The sequence below is a fragment of the Dasypus novemcinctus genome, chromosome 3 (assembly GCF_030445035.2).
Source record: "Dasypus novemcinctus isolate mDasNov1 chromosome 3, mDasNov1.1.hap2, whole genome shotgun sequence".
Taxonomy (NCBI): Eukaryota; Metazoa; Chordata; class Mammalia; order Cingulata; family Dasypodidae; genus Dasypus; species Dasypus novemcinctus.
In genome coordinates this window covers 26320703-26339133 of record NC_080675.1, presented here as the reverse complement: position 1 = coordinate 26339133, position 18431 = coordinate 26320703, and the positions used below count along the sequence as shown (strand labels likewise).

Genomic DNA, 18431 nt, shown 5'->3' with positions numbered 1-18431 from the left:
GGTCCCAGGGATGGACGAGAGTCCAGTGGACGAGAGTCCTTACCTACCAGAGGAGGGAAGCGAGGAGAAGGGCGCAAAGGGGCGAAAGGAGGAGGCAAGGGAAAAGGTTGCTGGGGCTCATGAGCGTCCCGCGGCAGAGCAGTAGCGGCAAGGCAAAAGGCAGAGAGTAGGACTACGAACACAAAGGTGACGAGAACAGGGGAGGAGGCAGAGGTGAAGGCAGGGATGGAGGTGCTCAGGCACGCGCTCCTGAGAGTTTTATTGGTGCCTCTTGATCATAGCGGGTCAGTATAAGCCCCCGACATGGAAGGAGAAAGCCATCCAGCGATTCTCCCAGACCACCGTGGATCGTATGAGGTCGCCAAGGTTCAGGAGCAGCAATGCAGAGCGAAAAGATAGGGGTGAGAAGAGAGGAGGGGGGTGCCGCCAGGTTATGGAGTGAGGCGGCGGAGGTTCTCGGGGCCCTTACCCTCGGAGCGGTGCAGTGGTGGGGTTGCTTTGGCCCCACGTTGGGCGCCAGCTGCTGCGGCTTGCTCGGTCGGTGGCGGTGGGGTCTGGCTGCGGACGAGGGGTCAGTCCAGCTTTGGACGAGGGGGCGGTCAGGCTTGGGACGAGGGGTCGGTCCGGCAGCAGATGAGGGGTCGGTCTCACAGGGGTTGCGCGGTTCGGCTGACGGGGTCGCCCGGCGAGGAAGGGGTCGCTCGGAGAAGCAGGTGACGAACTGGGGACAAGGGAGGCCAGGCCCTTGTCGGGGGCTCTCAGGACTGGAGGGCGCACGGCAGAAGAACTACTGCGGAGACGAGGTAAACATGCAGGTCTAATTTTATTGAGGAAGTGGCTACACTTTTATAGGGGCTGGGGAAGGCTGATTGGTCGAAGCTTATGCCATGTTCTGATTGGTTGCCGCAAGCAGTTACTGGGGAGAAAGGTCGGTGGGAGGTACTGGAAGGGGGAGGGGTGATGGTTAGGTATTGGCTGTTGCTGTTGCTGGGGGAAGTGGCAGGGTTTAGGGATTGGTGGCTGCTGTTGCTGGGGTAGAGGGCAGACTTGAGTTTCCTGCCTTGCGCCTGGCTGTTGCTGCTGTCGGGGGGAGGGGAAAAGGCAGACTGGAATCTTCCACCCTGCGCCTGTGCAGGGAGAAAGAAGAAGAAGGGTGTTGCCTCATAAGGCATCGTGTGGCGCTATCCGGGAGGAGGGGCGGCCGCGGAAGCATGGCTGCCAAGAAGGGGAGACCCGAGCGCACTCTGCGCCCATGCTGAGCTCCCTTCAGGGGTGGTGGTGAGTTCGACCAGCCACCCTATTATGGGGGCAGCGGCTTGGAATTAGGCCTACTGCGGCTGCTCCCCCGCCAGGCCAGCAAACTACACTTCAGCCCGAGGGGTGACCGCATTTCCCCATCATCTTCTTCCAGTTGACCCATGGATTTTAATGTAGCCATCTTTTCTGTTCTTACAATGGGAGAATTTGAGTTCAAATTCTGATTCTGCTATTTACCAATAACAACCTTAGATAAATCACATGTTTTTTCTAAGTCTTAGAATCCATGTGTGCAAAAAAAAGATGGTGATGTCTACCCCATAGATGTATTTGTTAGCAGAGTATAGTGCCTAACACATAAATAGGGACTCAGTTAAAGTTAATTAAATCTTGAAAATCTATCTTTTTTAAGTCTTGGGATGGGGTGTGAAAGAGAAATTCCCCTACTGCTATACTACTCTTCTATAGAAGCAGTAAAACATGGCAGAAGGTGCACTGGACTCAAAGCTCAAAGACCTAGGTTCTAGACTTTTGACGATTCAGTGTTACCTTGTGTCTTAATTTGCAAAATTCTTCCAATGCAAAAATACCAGAAATAGGTTGACTTTTATAATGGGAATTTATTAGGCTGAAAGCTTACAGTACCAAGGCTATGTAAATGCCCAAACCAAGGGATCATCAGAGATGCTATCTCACCAAACGTTGGCTGCTAGACATCCTGGACGCCTGCCACGTGGGAAGAAGAAATGGTGGCCATTTCTGCCGAGGTCTCTGCTTTCCCTCAACTCAGCTGTGGGCGATCAGGCACATGGCAGTGTATAATGGTGGCTCAGCAGTTCTCTGGGGCCCAGCTTTTGGTGATCAGGCATATGGCTTGTCTCTTCCCTCTTCTCTGGGCCCTTGTCTCTTTAGCTTATAGCTGCTCTGTGGCCCCAGCCTCTGCTAGGTCTCTTTTCATGCTTCTGTGCCTGGAAGCATGGAATCAGCTTCTTGCCTCCTAGACCTCTCTTTCTATCTATGAGGTTTTTTTTCTGTGTGTTTCTGCTTTCAGTCCTCCATTTATAAAGGACTCCAGTAAGAGGATTAAGACCCACCGTGGGTCCCCACAATCTAATCAAAGTCTCTTAACTGAAGTGATCTAATCAAAGGATCAATTTAAAAACATGGTTTTCTAGGGTCCATATAAAAGACTCAAACCAGCACACCTTGGTCAACTCACTTAACCACTACGAGTTTTAATTTTTCTCAACTGTATAACAAGGGGATGGCCAATAACTGCGCTTTACTGGAGACAAATTTGGGAATGCCTGCATACTTTAACTCTCACATGGAAATCACAGTGTGTATTGTCAAATAAAAGGTTTGGAAATTACTTTATTTCACTTTATTTATTAAATTATCTTTTTTAAAAGTTAATAGATCACACAAAAAGTTACATTAAAAAACATGAGGCTCCCATATACCCCACTCTCCACTCCCCACCCCATCATTTTTTTAGTTGTATTTTTTTGAAGATATGTAGATCACAAAAAATGTTACATTAAAAAATATAAGGTTCCCACACACACCAACCCCATCCCATATCAACAATCTCCTCCCATATCAACAATCTCTTTCATCATTGTGGCACATTCATTGCATTTGTTGAATACATTTTGGAGCACTGCTGTACCACATGTATAATAGTTTACATTGTAGTTTATGCTCTCCCCCAGTCCATTTAGTGGGTTATGGTAGGACATATAACGTCTAGCATCTGTCCCTACAATATCATTTAGGACAACTCCAAGTCCTGAAAATGCCCCCACATCAAATCTCTTCTTCACTCTCCCTACCCTTAGCAACTAATTTATTTTCTCTGTTTAATTTAGAGTTTCCCTAACAAGTTTGACATTGCAATGCTTTCCTGAAAATAATGAATTGACATCTTGCCATACAATGATGTTCTGCACAAAATGGGGGATTCTGGAGTAGATGATATCCAATTACCTCTTTCTTATTCTAGCATTCAAAGTGTTCATGACTACTTCTTTTTTTTTTTTTAAAGATTTATTTTTATTTATTTAATTCCCCTCCCCTCCCCCGGTTGTCTGTTTTCTGTGTCTTTTTGCCGCGTCTTGTTTCTTTGTCCGCTTCTGTTGTCGTCAGCGGCACGGGAAGTGTGGGTGGCGCCATTCCTCAGCAGGCTGCACTTTCTTTTGCTGGGCGGCTCTCCTTACGGGGTGCACTCCTTGCGCGTGGGGCTCCCCTTCATGGGGGACACCCCTGTGTGGCACAGCACTCCTTGCGCGCATCAGCACTGCGCATGGGCCAGCTCCACACGGGTCAAGGAGGCCAGGGGTTTGAACCACGGGCCTCCCATGTGGTAGACGGACGCCCTAACCACTGGGCCAAAGTCCGTTTCCCATGACTACTTCTTAATATGATGTATTGGTTTCCCTGCCATGCTATTATTCTGTACACTAATATAGGAGCTATATGAGCTCTTTTCTCCTTTCTGTCAAGGTGAAAGGGAGTTAATAGGATTGACCATAGCACAACACAAGGTTATGCAGTTTATTAATGGGAAGTATTACATACCATACAGACATAAGCCTATGTTTCTTTGCCCTTTGGGATTATTTTTTCCTATTCATTCAAAATTTATAATAAGAAATAGAGAACTTCAATTTAGCCTTTTATCAGTAAGTCCTACCTTTGGAATACACACTGATTTCACAGATATAAATAATGTCATAGTTGACTTTTTCTTCTATTATTGTTTATCACGTATTAGTTACCCTTTAAAACTGAGCAGGATAAAGTAAAGCATGATGGGCAAACATAGTTTCAGGAATTCTGAGAATCCAGTCCATAATATAAAAACCATAGACATCCCATCTCAATTATGCAAAGGAGAACAATCTCTTCACTGACTATTTCTTTTCTAAAGGATGAAGCTAAGAAACTCACCTTGATTTTGGGGTTGTGTCTTTTGATCCTGTGGACTTGGAATTTAAATAACCTTATTATGGGAGATATTTGCCATTGTAGGACAGGTACTGTTCTAAGTACTTAAAAAGTGTTAACTTTTTAATTCTCATAATAGCTTTTTGACTGTTGCTTTTATTCCCCCCCTTCTTATAAAGGGGGTAACTGAGGCAAAGGAGGTTAGATAACTTGCCAAGTATCACACAGCTAATAAGAAGTGGAATCAGCACCTGGACTCAGGCAGTCTGAATCCTTGTCCTTACTTCAAATCATTACACTAAGCTGCTTCCTGTATACTACACTGATTTCCTAGGTAATTAGTTAATACATCCTGAGAATTAAAGTTGTTTCCCTTCCCTTTCCCTTCATACATGATGGCATGGTGTAAAAAGAGTGTTTTAGAATCCCGGGCTGTTCCTAAAGAGTATGGAGCCCAAGGCAGCTTATCCAATACCTGATCAAGATGGTAGAATTTGTGGTAGTTTGAGTCTTTCGTGAACCCCAGAAAATTATGTTCTTATATTGGTCCATTTCTGTGGGTGTGAACCTCTTGTGAACCTTTGATTAGATTAAATTTAATTAAGACCCATTTGATTAGATTACTCTAGCAGTGGGTAGACCAGTGTAGGTCTTAACCCTCTTACTGGAGTCCTTTATCAACCAATGAATATGCAGAAAAAAAGGCTGCAGACACAGAGAAAAACTCCTAGAAGTTGTTTCATAAATAGAGCAGCCCAAAACTGAAAACAATGGAGTCTGGAGGAGATGGCAGAGACTGGCAGACACCACCATTGTGCCCTGCCATGTGCCTGATCACCCACAGCTACAGCTCTGGGAGAAAGCATTTCCTGATGAAGCCTTGATTTGGGCATTTTTCTTGACCTCGAAACTGTAAACTTTTAAACTAATAAATCCCCATTGCAAAAGTCAACCCACTTCTAGTATCTTGCCTTGGCAACCTTTAGCAAACTAAAATAAATTGAAAGGAGTATGAGCTCATAGCATCTTTCATGGGCATCTTAGGGTATCACTAAAGAGAGATATTGCTAAATTTAATTTTATCCTGAATGCTGCTCCCTTCTAAGCATGGGAGTCCAGTGGAGACACCTGATTGTCCTAATCAAAGATCAAACATGTTAGAGTCAGGTACACTTGGGTCAAATCCTAGAAATGCTTTTTCAATGTTTAACTAAATTGAGAGTTGGAAGGCATAAGATATTTAGTATAGTTATTAAAAATATGGGTTTTAAAATCAGAAAAAAATTAAGTTCCAGTTTTAATTACATCTTTAATGCAAAATTTATCAAGTTATTTAATCACTGATTCTTTGTTTACTCATTTATAAAATGGGGCTGAAGATACCTACTTCTAATGTTGTTTTATAAATCAAATGCAGTAATGCATATACTTTTATCAGAGTGTTTGGAATATAGTAAGTTTTCACTAGGTCAGTGTTAGTTTCACCATTACTCTCATCATCATAATCATCATCCTCATCCTCAGTCTCTTTGGGAAAATGTCCCATACCATTCTACAAGTTTCAGATGAGAATGTCAGTAAAAGTTTCTTCTATACCTTTTGCTTGAAAGGTTGGGCAAGTGACTTGGATCTAGCTGACAAATGTTCAGAAATTGGTCCAAAGGAGGAGGTATTAGATTCCTAGGACTGCCATAACAAATTACTGAAAATGAGGTGACTTGAAACAACAGAAACTTATTATCTCATAGTTGTAGAGGCCAGCAATCTAAAATCAAGGTATTAGCAGTGTTCGTTCCTTCTGAAGGCCCTGAGGGAGAATCCATACCATGCCTCTCTCTAAGATTCTGGTGGTTTCTGGCAATCCTTGGGATATGTTGGCTTGTAGGTGCATCACTCAAATCTCTGCCTTCATCTTCATATAAACTTTTCTGTGTCTTCTCCCTTTGTTTGTTTTTTTTTGCTTTCTTTTTTTTAAATTTAATTTAATTTAATTTTGTCCGTATTCATTTTTTAATATTACATTTAAAAAATATGAGGTCCCCATATACCCCCTCCTCCCTCACCCCACTACTCCCCCCATAGCAACATTCTCCTCCATCATCATGAGACATTCATTGCATCTGGTGAATACATCTCTGAGCATCGCTGCACCTCATGGTCAATGGTCCAGATCATAGCCCACACTCTCCCACGTTCCATCCAGTGGGCCATGGGAGGACCTACAATGTCCAGTAATTGTCCCTGCAGCACCACCCAGGACAACTCCAAGTCCCAAACATGCCTCCACATCTCATCTCTTCCTCCCATTCCCCACACCCAGCAGCCACCATGGCCACTTTCTCCACACCAATGCCACATTTTGATTACTAATCACAATAGTTCATGAATAGAATATCTGTAAGTCCACTCTAATCCATATTCTATTCCTCCATCCTGTGGACCTTGGAATGGTTGTGTCCATTCCACAATTATGTCAAGAGGGGGCTTAGATTCCACATGGATGCTGGATGCAATCCTCCTGCTTTCAGTTTTAGGCACTCTTGGCTCCATGGTGTGGTGGTTGACATTCTTCAACTCCATGTTAGCTGACTGGGGTAAGTCCAATAAACCAGAGTGTAGGATCTGAAGTCTGTTGAAGCTCAGGGCCTGGCTATCATATGGTCAGTTCAGAGATTCAGATCCCCTGGGTATATCTTAAACCCCAGCACCAACTACAATTCTAGTAAAGTAACAGGAAAGGCTTGTGAAAAGAGATCATATCTGAGTCCCACTCCATCACACGGAAACACCAACTCCAAAGAAGGGCCAACTGACATGGCACTGAACTCCATCTGCCGTGACCATAAAACCTGTGGGTCTCTGTAGCCCTCAGAAGAACCAATACCTGGGGTTGTATCTACTTTGTCTGTCTCTGGGACTCTGCTCAGGTGTGCATAAGGGCAACCCCTCCGATAACCTCCCGGCTCTTTTTTAGAGACTCATAGCCATATAAACTCATTTGTCCTTCTTCTCCCTTTCTGTCTCTTATAAGGACCCACCCAGTTAATCCAAGAAGATCTCATATAGTTATCCTTAACTTAATTATATTTGTAGAGACCATTTTTCCAAATAAGGTCATATCCACAGGTTCAAAATGGACATATTTTTTGGGAAGCCACTATTCAACCCACTACAGATGGGCATCTAATTCAAGCAGAGCTTATAGGTGGCAATCAAGCTCATCTTATAGAGATTGTCTGTGTAAAACTAAAGACAACACAGAGGAGAGCAGAGCCAAGTGATGGCATGATTGAGAGAGAGAGGATGAGAAAAAGAAAAAGAAAGAATGAGAATGACTTACAGTATTAAGAGGACACCTGGATCCAGTTGAGCCCTAAGTCATTTTTTCCCCTGAACATCTCCATTTCTTGAGTTAATTAAACTATTTTTTTTAATTAAGTTTAAGTTGGGTTGTTGTCATTCGTACACGAATGAATCCTGAATAAAATAACTAGTAATAATAACCAACTTAGTTCCTTTCCTTTATCTGCCTTTGGTTGGAAGAGAATGGGAACAGGGTGTCAGACAGGGCTTCCTGGTGAGTAGTTACTTCAGTTAAAAGCTGAAGAAGGAGTAGACACTAGCTCTGTTCCTGCTATGTTGTAGTTGCATGTTTACCTGTCTGTCTTCCTTCTAGGATGCTAAAATCCTTGTGAACTATCCATATATTGAGGGTTTTCTCTAATTTAAGTACTGGGCAAAATTTTTTGCATGAGTTATACTTTATCTAACCTTGTAGTAAATCTATGGGATAGATAGTATTATCCTCATTTACGCATAAGGAAATCAAATCTCAAAATTTTATGTCTTGTCAAATTTCTTACATTAGCAAGTAGTTATGTTAGGCATAACTGTTGTATCTCAAAAATTTAGCTTAGGGCTTGACACATAGTAAATCACTGATAATAGATCAATGGTTCTCAAAGTTTGGTCTGAATAAACAGCATCCATATTATGTGTGGCATCTTATCAATGTAAACAAATGAAAAAGATCTGCCTCAAAACTACTGAATCAGGAACACTGGGGGTAGGGGCCAGTCTGCCAGGTGATTCTTGTGTTCTGAAAAGTGAGAACCACTGAGTGCATATTCATTAAGAATAAAAAAGCCAGGGGAAAAATTGGGCTGAAAGATGAAGAACTTAGATGAGGGGAGGGCCTTATCCTAGGATCTATGGTTTCCGAAGAAATGATCTGAATTCCAATCCTAAAATCATAGAATGTCTGCTGGTACCCTAAAATTACTCCTCTCCTTTATGTTATCTCAGCTGACTTCTGGGTCATGTTTTCTTTGTTGTTGGGGCATATAGTTTAGAACCAACTGCAGTACATTTGACACAACCACAGACACAAAGAAAGCAAGGCTTTCTTGCCTTCCGGAGAATGGAGAGTTTCTCTCTCTCTTCACCCATGGTCCTGAGCACTGCTCCTAATATCTCTCAGCCTTTCCTTAAAGCACGAACTTGCAGGAAAATAAAAGTCATCTTTTCGCATCATTTAGGCCATTGCTTACTTAATGGGACATATAATGTGATGAAATTGCCACCTGGTGGCTGAGCTATAGGACAGTTCCCAAAGGTATACTTGCATAGGCTGTTATTTAATATTTTAACTGTACCTACTCCAAAGGCATGCCTCTGGAGTTAGTTAATGTTATGACAGGCTATAGATTTGAACTGAGATTTTTGACACTTTTAAAATGGCAGAACAACAAATGAGTAGACTTGAGGAAAAAGCCACTTGATTTTAATGAATACTTAATCATAGATATAGGCATTCCACATAGAAATAAAATATGACTGAGGGACTAAAAGTAAAAGGTAGTAAAACAAAGCCAGAGTTTAAGAATTTGTTACATACATTCATTTTGAAAACAATGTTTCATTATGAAAATAATATCATATTTTATGAGTTAATATGGATAAAAATTTAAATATCTCCTCACAACAAAATTTAAAAATCTGTATTTGCACAAAAATTCCAGAGTAGTTCTGGAGTTTTAAAAGCAGGCCCTCCCCACCTAACAATGAAATGTTGCAGTAGTTAGGATAAGATAGGTTTTGCTGCAAACATAAACTAACATTGAAATATCAATGACCTCACAACAATGATGGCAACAATAACGATAATTTCTTTCTTATTCTACATATCCAACGCAGATTTGGGGGGAGCTGTACATCACATAGTTGCTCAAAGACCCAGGCTGATGAGAACCTCTGGAAACCTGTAGTTTTATCATCTGCACATGAGCCTTTTGTGTTGCCAGAGCTAAGGAAGAGAACACACACACTGATACTTTGATGCTCTGGCCTGGAAGTGATACACATCACATCAACTCATGTCCTATTGCCCAGAACTCATCACAAGTCCCTGTGTAACTGTGAGGACCTTAGAATGTCCTGGTAGCACATGAATTTTTGATGTGTTGCAAATATCTTTGCCCAAAACTAAATATATTTAGAGAATGGGGCTATAAGAAAGATTTCAATGGGAACACATGTCATCTATGATAATCCTGATGTCCTTGTAGGCCATCCTACAGCCAAGTATACATTCTGATAGTTTATTGTGACTTCAGGTCAAAAATCTGAACTCTCATGGTTTGAATGTGAACATTTTCACTGTGTCTTCTGAAAGCCAGAGCATATCAATCTTTTTTCCACAGCTGATATCCAGCTTTTACCAAAACTGTAAGGGTTAAAAATGATGCTCAAATGGCTTTAAGGGATTATCTTTCAAATTACTTCTCCAGACAATGCTTAGAATCAAATTAGATCACCAGAAAGTTCTATTTCTAAGTTTCCTTTACTTTGCCATCTATAGAAATACTGACAGGTAGTTTAGTTTTAATGTAACATTCTCAGCATTTATTGAGTCAAATTCAAGAACACCTGCATAGCATGTGTGCTAAATTCTTAAATGCCCTTTGCATAAAGACCCATGAGATACCATCTTTTAAGGACCTCAGTGGAATGCAATGGAGTCAATTTAGGATTTGAAGCTCTTTAGATCTAGAGTTGAACCCTAAGTCTGGCAATTCTTGTCCTGGTTCAATCACTTCATCCCTTTCCTCATAGGACTCCCACTGTAAAAGTTTGAATTGAGGTCTAGCGTAGCCTAGTGGTTAAGAGTTTGAACCCTAGAACCCTGCTTAGATTTGAGCAGCAGTTTCACCACTTAGTAGTGCATTTGCACAAATGCACTATATGGTTTTGGGCAAGTTACTTAACTCTTCTGTGCTTCAATTTACTAACCTGTAAAATGAGGATACTATACCTATATCCAAAGTTTTTAACATTAAATTGGTTACTATGTAGCAAAACCCTTAAAATAGGTTCTGATACAGAATCATTACCATGCTAGTGCTGGCTATTATTATGATTAAATTAGATAACGTTTGTAAAGAACCTTCTACATAGTAAGTACCTTATAATCTAGAGACAGGAAAAACTTATTTATAAAGATACCTGCTTCTTTATTATCAAATAATGATAATGCAAACCTTTGTACTTAATTTTTTAAATCCCTCCCCCTTGTACCTTTTTGTGTGCTGTCTGCTCTCTGTGTCCATTTGCTGTATGTTCTTCTGTGTCTGTATTTATTTATTTAATTTCTCCTCCCCCCTTGCGGCTTGCTTGCTGTCCGCTCTCCATGTCCATTTGCTGTGGGCTCTTCTGTGTTCTTGCTTGTCTCCCATCTGTTTGTTGCATCACCTTGCTGAGTCGGCTCTCCATGGTGTCTGCGGGCTGGGCAGCCCTCTGCAGTGTGCGGGCGAGCAAGTGTGCCATCACAAGGAGGCCCCGGATGCGAACAGAGGGCCTCCCATATGCTACACGGGAGTTCATCTGATTGAGCCATAGATGCTTCCCTGTACTTAATTTTTAAATTTTGTTTTTGCTCTGACTGCTAGGAAACTCAGAGGTAGACTTAGTGCTTGGTCATAATATGTGCACATCTTTACATTATTGGGTTTACATATGCATAATATAAAATGTTGCAGTCCTCTTTTGAGAGCAGGCAGTCTATAAATACTTTTAAAATAGAAATGTACAAAGACCAAAGTACTTTTTTTTTTTAATTTTAGGAGGATTTTTTTCTTTTCTTGGGAGGTCAGTAGGGCTGGAGAGATATCTATTTTACTCTTTTGCCCATGTGGGGCTTATACCTTCTTCTGGAAGGAAGCAGGTAACTGAAATGATACTTAAAAATATTATGGATTTAAATAACCAAAGATCTTCCTGAAGTCCGTATAGACTAGTGTCAAATTTCAGTGACTCTAGTGTCCTCTTACTACAGCTATTTCCCTCCTACCACGTTCACTGTCAGTCAGTTGTTGGCAAGTAACTCGTGCTCTCTTTCAGAGAAGTACTTGTGAATAAACAGCTAATCCATGATGTGCAGAAGGAGTAGAACTTGGGAGTTTTCTTTAGACCACTCCTAGTTTCACTTTAGGCTGGCTTGCTTCTTTTGCTTGGTGAGGTGGCACGGTTCCAGACAGATATGACTGTGGGAAAGAGTTCAGTGAAATGCAAGAAAATATGATCTGTGGCAGGTTGGAGGTATTGAGTTCTTAGGAATTGTCAGAGGCCAAGTATGTAATAAACTTGAGTAAATGGCAGGATGCTGGGGAAGAATAATTGCCCAGAGGTTTGCAGTGGGTGTAAATACCTGGGAAGGAGAGGAAAAGGAGAAGAGCATGACTGAGAATTGAGAGAAAGAAAGCCCCTCTCTCTGCCAAACTCCAAGCACTTATTGTTTATTCCATTCTTTTAGGAATTAGTCATTTTTATTATCCAGGATATTTCCTATATGATTTTATGTTATCACCCAACCTTTCACCTGGACATGTCTTATCTCTGCATATAACTGTAAGTTACTAATGGCAGAGACCACAGCTATCCATCTTTATCTCTCTGTCAATGAACAAATCATATAGTTCTAATCCTAGCTGTGCTATTCACTAGAGACATGTACTAGGATAAATTTCTTGATTTCTCTAAGTCTTATTTTTTTAATACAAAACGGTGCTAATGATAGCCACACTGTAGTGGTTTGGGTAAGTTTAATGGTATAGAAAGTCCTTGGACATACTAATCAAGACAAATGCCTGTTATTGTTATCTCTCCCCCTCACAGTGGCTCACCCAGTGCCTGGTATATAGTTAAGTATATTATCGCGCTGTTATAGTACAGATATGTGTGCTATAAAATATTTAAATATTAAATATTACTCTACATATATAGATGTACTATAAATAGTTTAAGTAAAATAAAAATATATCGCCTACTCACATATCATAAGCTTTTTTTCACCTTGTCACAACTTTTGAAACCTTGTTTTAGTATGTATATGTATTTATTATGTATGTAGATTTATGCAACTGTGTATATATTTAATATACAATTAAAGCCTCAAAAAAATTAACCAGAATGTTTCCCACTTTGGAGAGGTCCTGAGTAAATTCACCAGACCTATGCTGCCACTTTTCGTTCCAGGATTTTGCTGTATGTGACATGCAATGAAGCTTGTTTGATCTATAGGTCCTCAGTATCAGGAAAACATGGTCACTTGAATTGTCTGAAGCTGCACTAGGTCAAGTTGAACCAACAGACCATTGGGACCTAGCTCTTTGCAATGGGGAAGGGTGCAAGGAACTTGGATTTTGCAACCTAATGTGGACTTTCATTTCCAATTGCTGTTTATATAAAACCTCTCCTAATTGATTGCAGAATCTGAATTCAGAGAGAACAATCAGCTGTCAGTAATTCCTTTCAAACTCTCTATAGACCTGAACACCATTTTTCACTTTAAGTGCTCTCTGTTCTGTGAGGGAAATGAAGCAGCTAAGAAACGGAGGGTGGACACCTCGTTAGTATGCAGAGCAGAGAGGCAGATCAAGCAGGCTGGCAGGGGTGTCTTAATCAGAGGTTCACGGTTCACTGCAGTGGTTGAGTGCTACCTCTTTGCCAATGGAATCTTCTGTTTAGAGACACTATTGATTGCTCCTCTCTCCTTCTGTTCTGGGAGAGTTTCTGCCTGCAAGGGGATGTCAGAAGAAGGGCAAGGGGAAAGGTGTTTTGTTAACAGTGTGTGGGATTTGGAGCAAGACTTTAATTTCCCAGGCAGCTTATACAGTGCCACTCAATGCACTCAATGCACTTAAAATGGTGACAAGTGGGAATATGCAAGGCAGATGAGCCAGTGTTGCTGGTAGAAGGGTAGGGGAGAGTGAGTAAGTAGGTTCAATTTAAACAAGAAGACGGCAGTGTTCTGAAGAAGGTCATACAGAGTACCTTAACTCTGCTCAGAAGAAATGGGAGAGAATTGCTGGTTAAAATTATTTTTCTAGAGAAATGAAAAATCTTGAAATCAGACAGGGACAAGAGTATAATGGATCTAGTTCTGGATTTGGCATATAAATCAATATTTCTATGAGGGCATTAGTGAGCAAGTAAAGACATCTTAGGGATCGCAGAAGAAACAAAACTATTTTGCACAAAAAACTGGGAGTAGAAAATATTAGAATTTAATTATTCTTGATTCTGAGTTTGCAACAAGGATGGATAATTGAACACAATCAAGGGCATTTTTTCTTCAAGCTAGAGAGGTAATGTTGGGGAAGAGACAATTTTAGATTATAAATGAGAAGATGACATAATTTTGTATATTGAACAGTCATGAAAATCAGGAATAATTGTTTACTGCTTGCCCATTTAAGCAATTCAGAGGTCAATATATACAAAGAGACAAACTTAAACTTGAATGCCATGAAGTAGCAAGATAGAATTAAAAAGGATTTTCAAGTCTCAGATCTGGGTTCAAATTTTAGTTCAGCAACCTATTAACTATGCTATTTGGGTTGAATTCCTTATTTTGCTGAAACTCATTTTTTTCCAGCTAATATTAGGACAATGTGTGTGCTAGCTCTTCTCCTTCCCTTTCTCTCAAATCCACATTCATTTTCCTCCTTTCTCAGTCCTGGTCCTGCTCTGTCCTGGAGAAACAAACCCCTGTGATTGCTTCCCTCTGGGTCCTCCTACTGGCTGACTTCAGGTTGGGATTGGCCAATGGGGAGTACCAGTGTGGGGAGAGAGAATTCTAGATATTTCTTCCTCACTCCTTCCCTGTTTGGGGCCAGCATCTTTGGCAGGAGCTTTTGTCTTGTCAAATAAGGTGCTCCTGCTGGGTAAACCCTTCTCCATGGCTCCTCTTGTCACTGATCTCCTGTAACACTATTTTCTCTCCTTGCCCATCAGCCCTGGGGAAGGGCGATAAAGGCTTCCCACTGCTGCTAATCTCTGAATAACTTACATCCAACTTATTCTTAACCCTTTCTACCACACCTTTATTTGAACCATCAGGAGTGAATCTTATTTCTGATGGAACTCTGACTGAGTTCTGACTGCTTGTCAAATTTCAAAGAAAGTGTCAAAGGATCTACACAGCTAATACAAAAAGGTATATGAACTCTCTCCTGGAAAACTCCAGCAGGTTTTATTCTGAAAGGCTTCAAAATACAGCATTCATTATCTCTGTGAATATACCAAGGTTCAGGGCTTATCTTGCAGGTTGCAGACTCAGAAAGCAGCTCTCAGTTACCACACTGGAAATGAATACCCTTAGGGGTATGCTCATACTAACCAAGACATGAGATTGATGCAGAACATCTCAATGATGATTAATCAATTTACCATGAGAAATACAACTCTCTTCTTGAATGGAAGAAGACAAGTCAAACTGACTATCCATTTTCTCCCTATAGGCAGATGAGCTTGGGAAACAAATCTGTAATCAGGATGCCAGTATATTGATTTATAATTAAAAGGTAAAATTCAGTCACATAGGTGGGAATCTTTACCATTTCTGTGAGTAGACTGTTTTCCAATTCTCAGCAGGCAAACCTGGAAAGACAAATCATAATTGAAGGTTATTTGTGGAGAATTAACTGAACATGAGCAGTTAGATTAATTACTTGCTGAATGCCAACAGAATAAGACATACTGAGCCATGCCTTGAACCAGAGCCCTTGATTTCCTTTGGCCTGAATCTCATAATCTATCTTCCCTTGAGGGAAGATTTTGTCTATTGGATCAAGGTAACTGGACTTGTTTTTAGAAGGATCTTTCTTTCCTAGGCCATATCTGGATGGTTATTGGCAAATATCCCTCTGTGATTCTTCTTTCTCACATGGGTGATAAACCCTCTTCTTTTTTTTTTTTTTGTGATATGCAGAGACTTTCATTCTAAGTAGAATGCAGTCTTACTGGTCTAGGGTCTATTAAGTTTCTTTAAAGTAGCATTGCCTATCTTATCATGTGTTGATACAATAATAAATGGCCAATCTTATTTTTCTCCTTTTCAAGTTTAATGGAGAGGGATGTGCTTCAATGAGTTTCCATAAACTCTTAAATCTTGAGAGGATCTTAGGAAATAATATATATAAAGGACTTATCTCTGTTCCATGTCAATAAATGTCATTTCTTCTGCCCATATTCACTGAATGTAAGGACATGTCAGAAAGTTAAGATTTAGAATGAGAATGTCAGAACCTGTCATCTTCTGACAGTTTGAAACATCTAGGGAAGCAGAAAATCCAACTTTTAGAGCTCTGTTTCTTTATTCTTTTGATGAAACATATATTGCTCATGAAAGAAATCTACTTTTTTTCTATTTCATTCTGATATAGTTACAGAGACACTTTCATGCAAGGGCAAGATTTCATTATTCCAGAGACTTATGAAATTCTTAGTAGGAAAACACATCTTTAAAAGAAAAGGCATTGTCTCCATTTTACAAGTTGATGTATTGTAGAAAAATAAAACTCAATGATAAATGTATTTCACTTAAAGTTTTGTAAATCAAAATTTTTACATAATGAAATTCATCCTTTTATGTTATAATTTCTGAAATATACTCTTACCAAAATTAATCCCCAAAAGAACAAAAATATTCTCTCTGAAGAATGTAGCAAACTTTAAAATTATGTAATTAACCAATCCTAATAATTTCATAGTAAAATATTCTCATAAACTGTGTATAGTACTGTTCTTAAGACACAGTGTAACAGAAAACATAAGCTCAAATTTCAGAGTAAAGGAGATCAGGCTTTGAATGCTGATTCAGCATAAAATCGTCATCTTTTAAATGGGGTTGATAAATAAAATCATGTAGGTGAATAACCTGATTGCTAATTTGGTTTTTGTTACCAGTAGCTAGATCAGTGACTACCTTCTGTTGATGATAATGATACTGATAAACTCAGCAATGTTAGGACCAGAAACTTGAGAATGATATATGGAAAGAGAGAAAAACCTTTTAATGGAAAAACACATGGCTTTTTTTCCATTAAAAAAAAATTCCAGCTTTTCCCTTGTGCTTTCCTTATTCTTATTTTCTTACTTGGTCTTCCCAGACATCTTTAGTAGAGGAGGTGAATTCAGCTGTAATAAAAATACAGTGTTGTGCATTGGTACTTACACTAAAGAAGCAGTTTTAAAAGGAAATTCAGAGTCAGACAGAAAAGAATATATACTTTAGCATCATGGTGAACTGCAGGTTTCATTCCAAGTGCTTACATCAACCTACCTGGTAGTGTGAGCTATGGCACTGTTTGATGTTGCTTGGCTGTAGGAAATGGAGAACCATGATTCTGGGAAAGGCAAGAATGTTTGTCACCCAATCTCCCAGGATTTTTGGAAAATAGTTAATTAATAGAAACTTTCTTTCACCTGAGTATCTATATGCCATTCAACAAAATAACACTTTTTATGTTGTTTTTCTATCATATTTGATGTAATCCCCTCAAAACTGAGTAACTCCAATAGATGTATATTATTATACACGTCTGTTTTGTTATATTTTGTTTTGTTTAACAGCTAAGGAAACAGAGGTTCTTGTTGGTTAGAAAATATTCCAAATTAATTTAGTTGAATTCTGCATGATTGTTTCCTTTCATTAGAAAAGTCCTGGTCCAGTTATTTGTCATGGTTAAAGTGGGTAGGTCAAGGAAGCAGGCAGTGGATGAAAATATTAGACAAGCTTTAGGAGCATAGAACCATAGACCAGCACCAAGATATATGGCTAAATTGAAGTTCCTTTATTGCCTATAAATAGTTTTTTATGTCACAATATATGTCACCAGCTGTACATAAAGTAGGTTTAGCTCATGCCTGGCTACCAAGTGATACCACCATGTGATCCTGGGGATGGCAAGATCATGAACTGCAGATACTTTTCTTGCTCACTTATGAATGGTAAAGTGTAGATACCCTGAGGTGACTGTGATTTTATTAAGAAGTGTGGCTATATTATTAGTAATAATCAACTATAACTCAGGAGACCTGGAATATATAAATTCAAAATTGAATTGAAACTAACAGGGTAACATTTTGCATAGCAAATGTGAATAAAAATGATAGTTCACTTCCCATTCCATATATGATTACCTTATACATTTACCTACGTTTATAATTCAAATAACTAGCAAAGTTTTAAAATAATCTCCACCGCACTCCCAGACATTCTCCTCCTTTTTTTCTCCATCTCCAGAAATCCTCTAGCTGCGAAAGCTGAAGGGGTAATAGAGATAGCTTAAATTCTACCTCCTTTATGAACTTTCTCAAATCACTACAGCACAATGATCATATTTTTACTTCTATTGTTCATTTGACTCAATTAGAATTTATTATTCCACTCTAATCCTTGGTAAATTATTTTTTTAGATTGACACCTTAGATCTCTGAGGTCAGGGACGTGACTTATTTTTCATAGTGTTCTCATGGACATGAGCCCTATTCTCTTTGCCAAGAGTAAATTTTAATAGTGATCATATTGATGATATCAATGAAATTTTCTATTTGTATCATTTGCAGGATTTTACAAAAAGTTTCTCCATGTACTTTATATCTTTAGATTCTCCCAACTTTTCGAGTGTGATGGGTTTTCACTCTTATTCTGCAGATGAGAAAATATAGTAAAATGAAGATTTAAGTGACTTCTCAGAAGTCAAACTGCTAAAAGTTACCAGGACTAACATTTTCCCCACGTCTCATTGAAAATATAATGTTCTTTCAGCATACCATAGCATTTCTTGATAATTAAGTAGGGATATTTCACTGTTGTTATGGGCTCAACTCTGCCTTGCCTTTATTGTAGTTAATGCATGGAGATAGAAATAAACTTACAACTA

General features: G+C 39.6%; 1 protein-coding gene across 1 annotated transcript in view; it reads right to left on the bottom strand.

Annotated features, from left to right (window-relative positions):
- Window positions 1-465: 465 nt before the first annotated feature.
- LOC111764914 (uncharacterized) overlaps window positions 466-18431 on the bottom strand; it is a 34806-nt gene continuing 16840 nt past the window's right edge. Inside the window, exon 3 of the mRNA XM_071211975.1 lies at window positions 466-790. Coding sequence (XP_071068076.1) covers window positions 466-790 — 325 coding nt within the window. The remainder of the gene's footprint in view (window positions 791-18431) is intronic.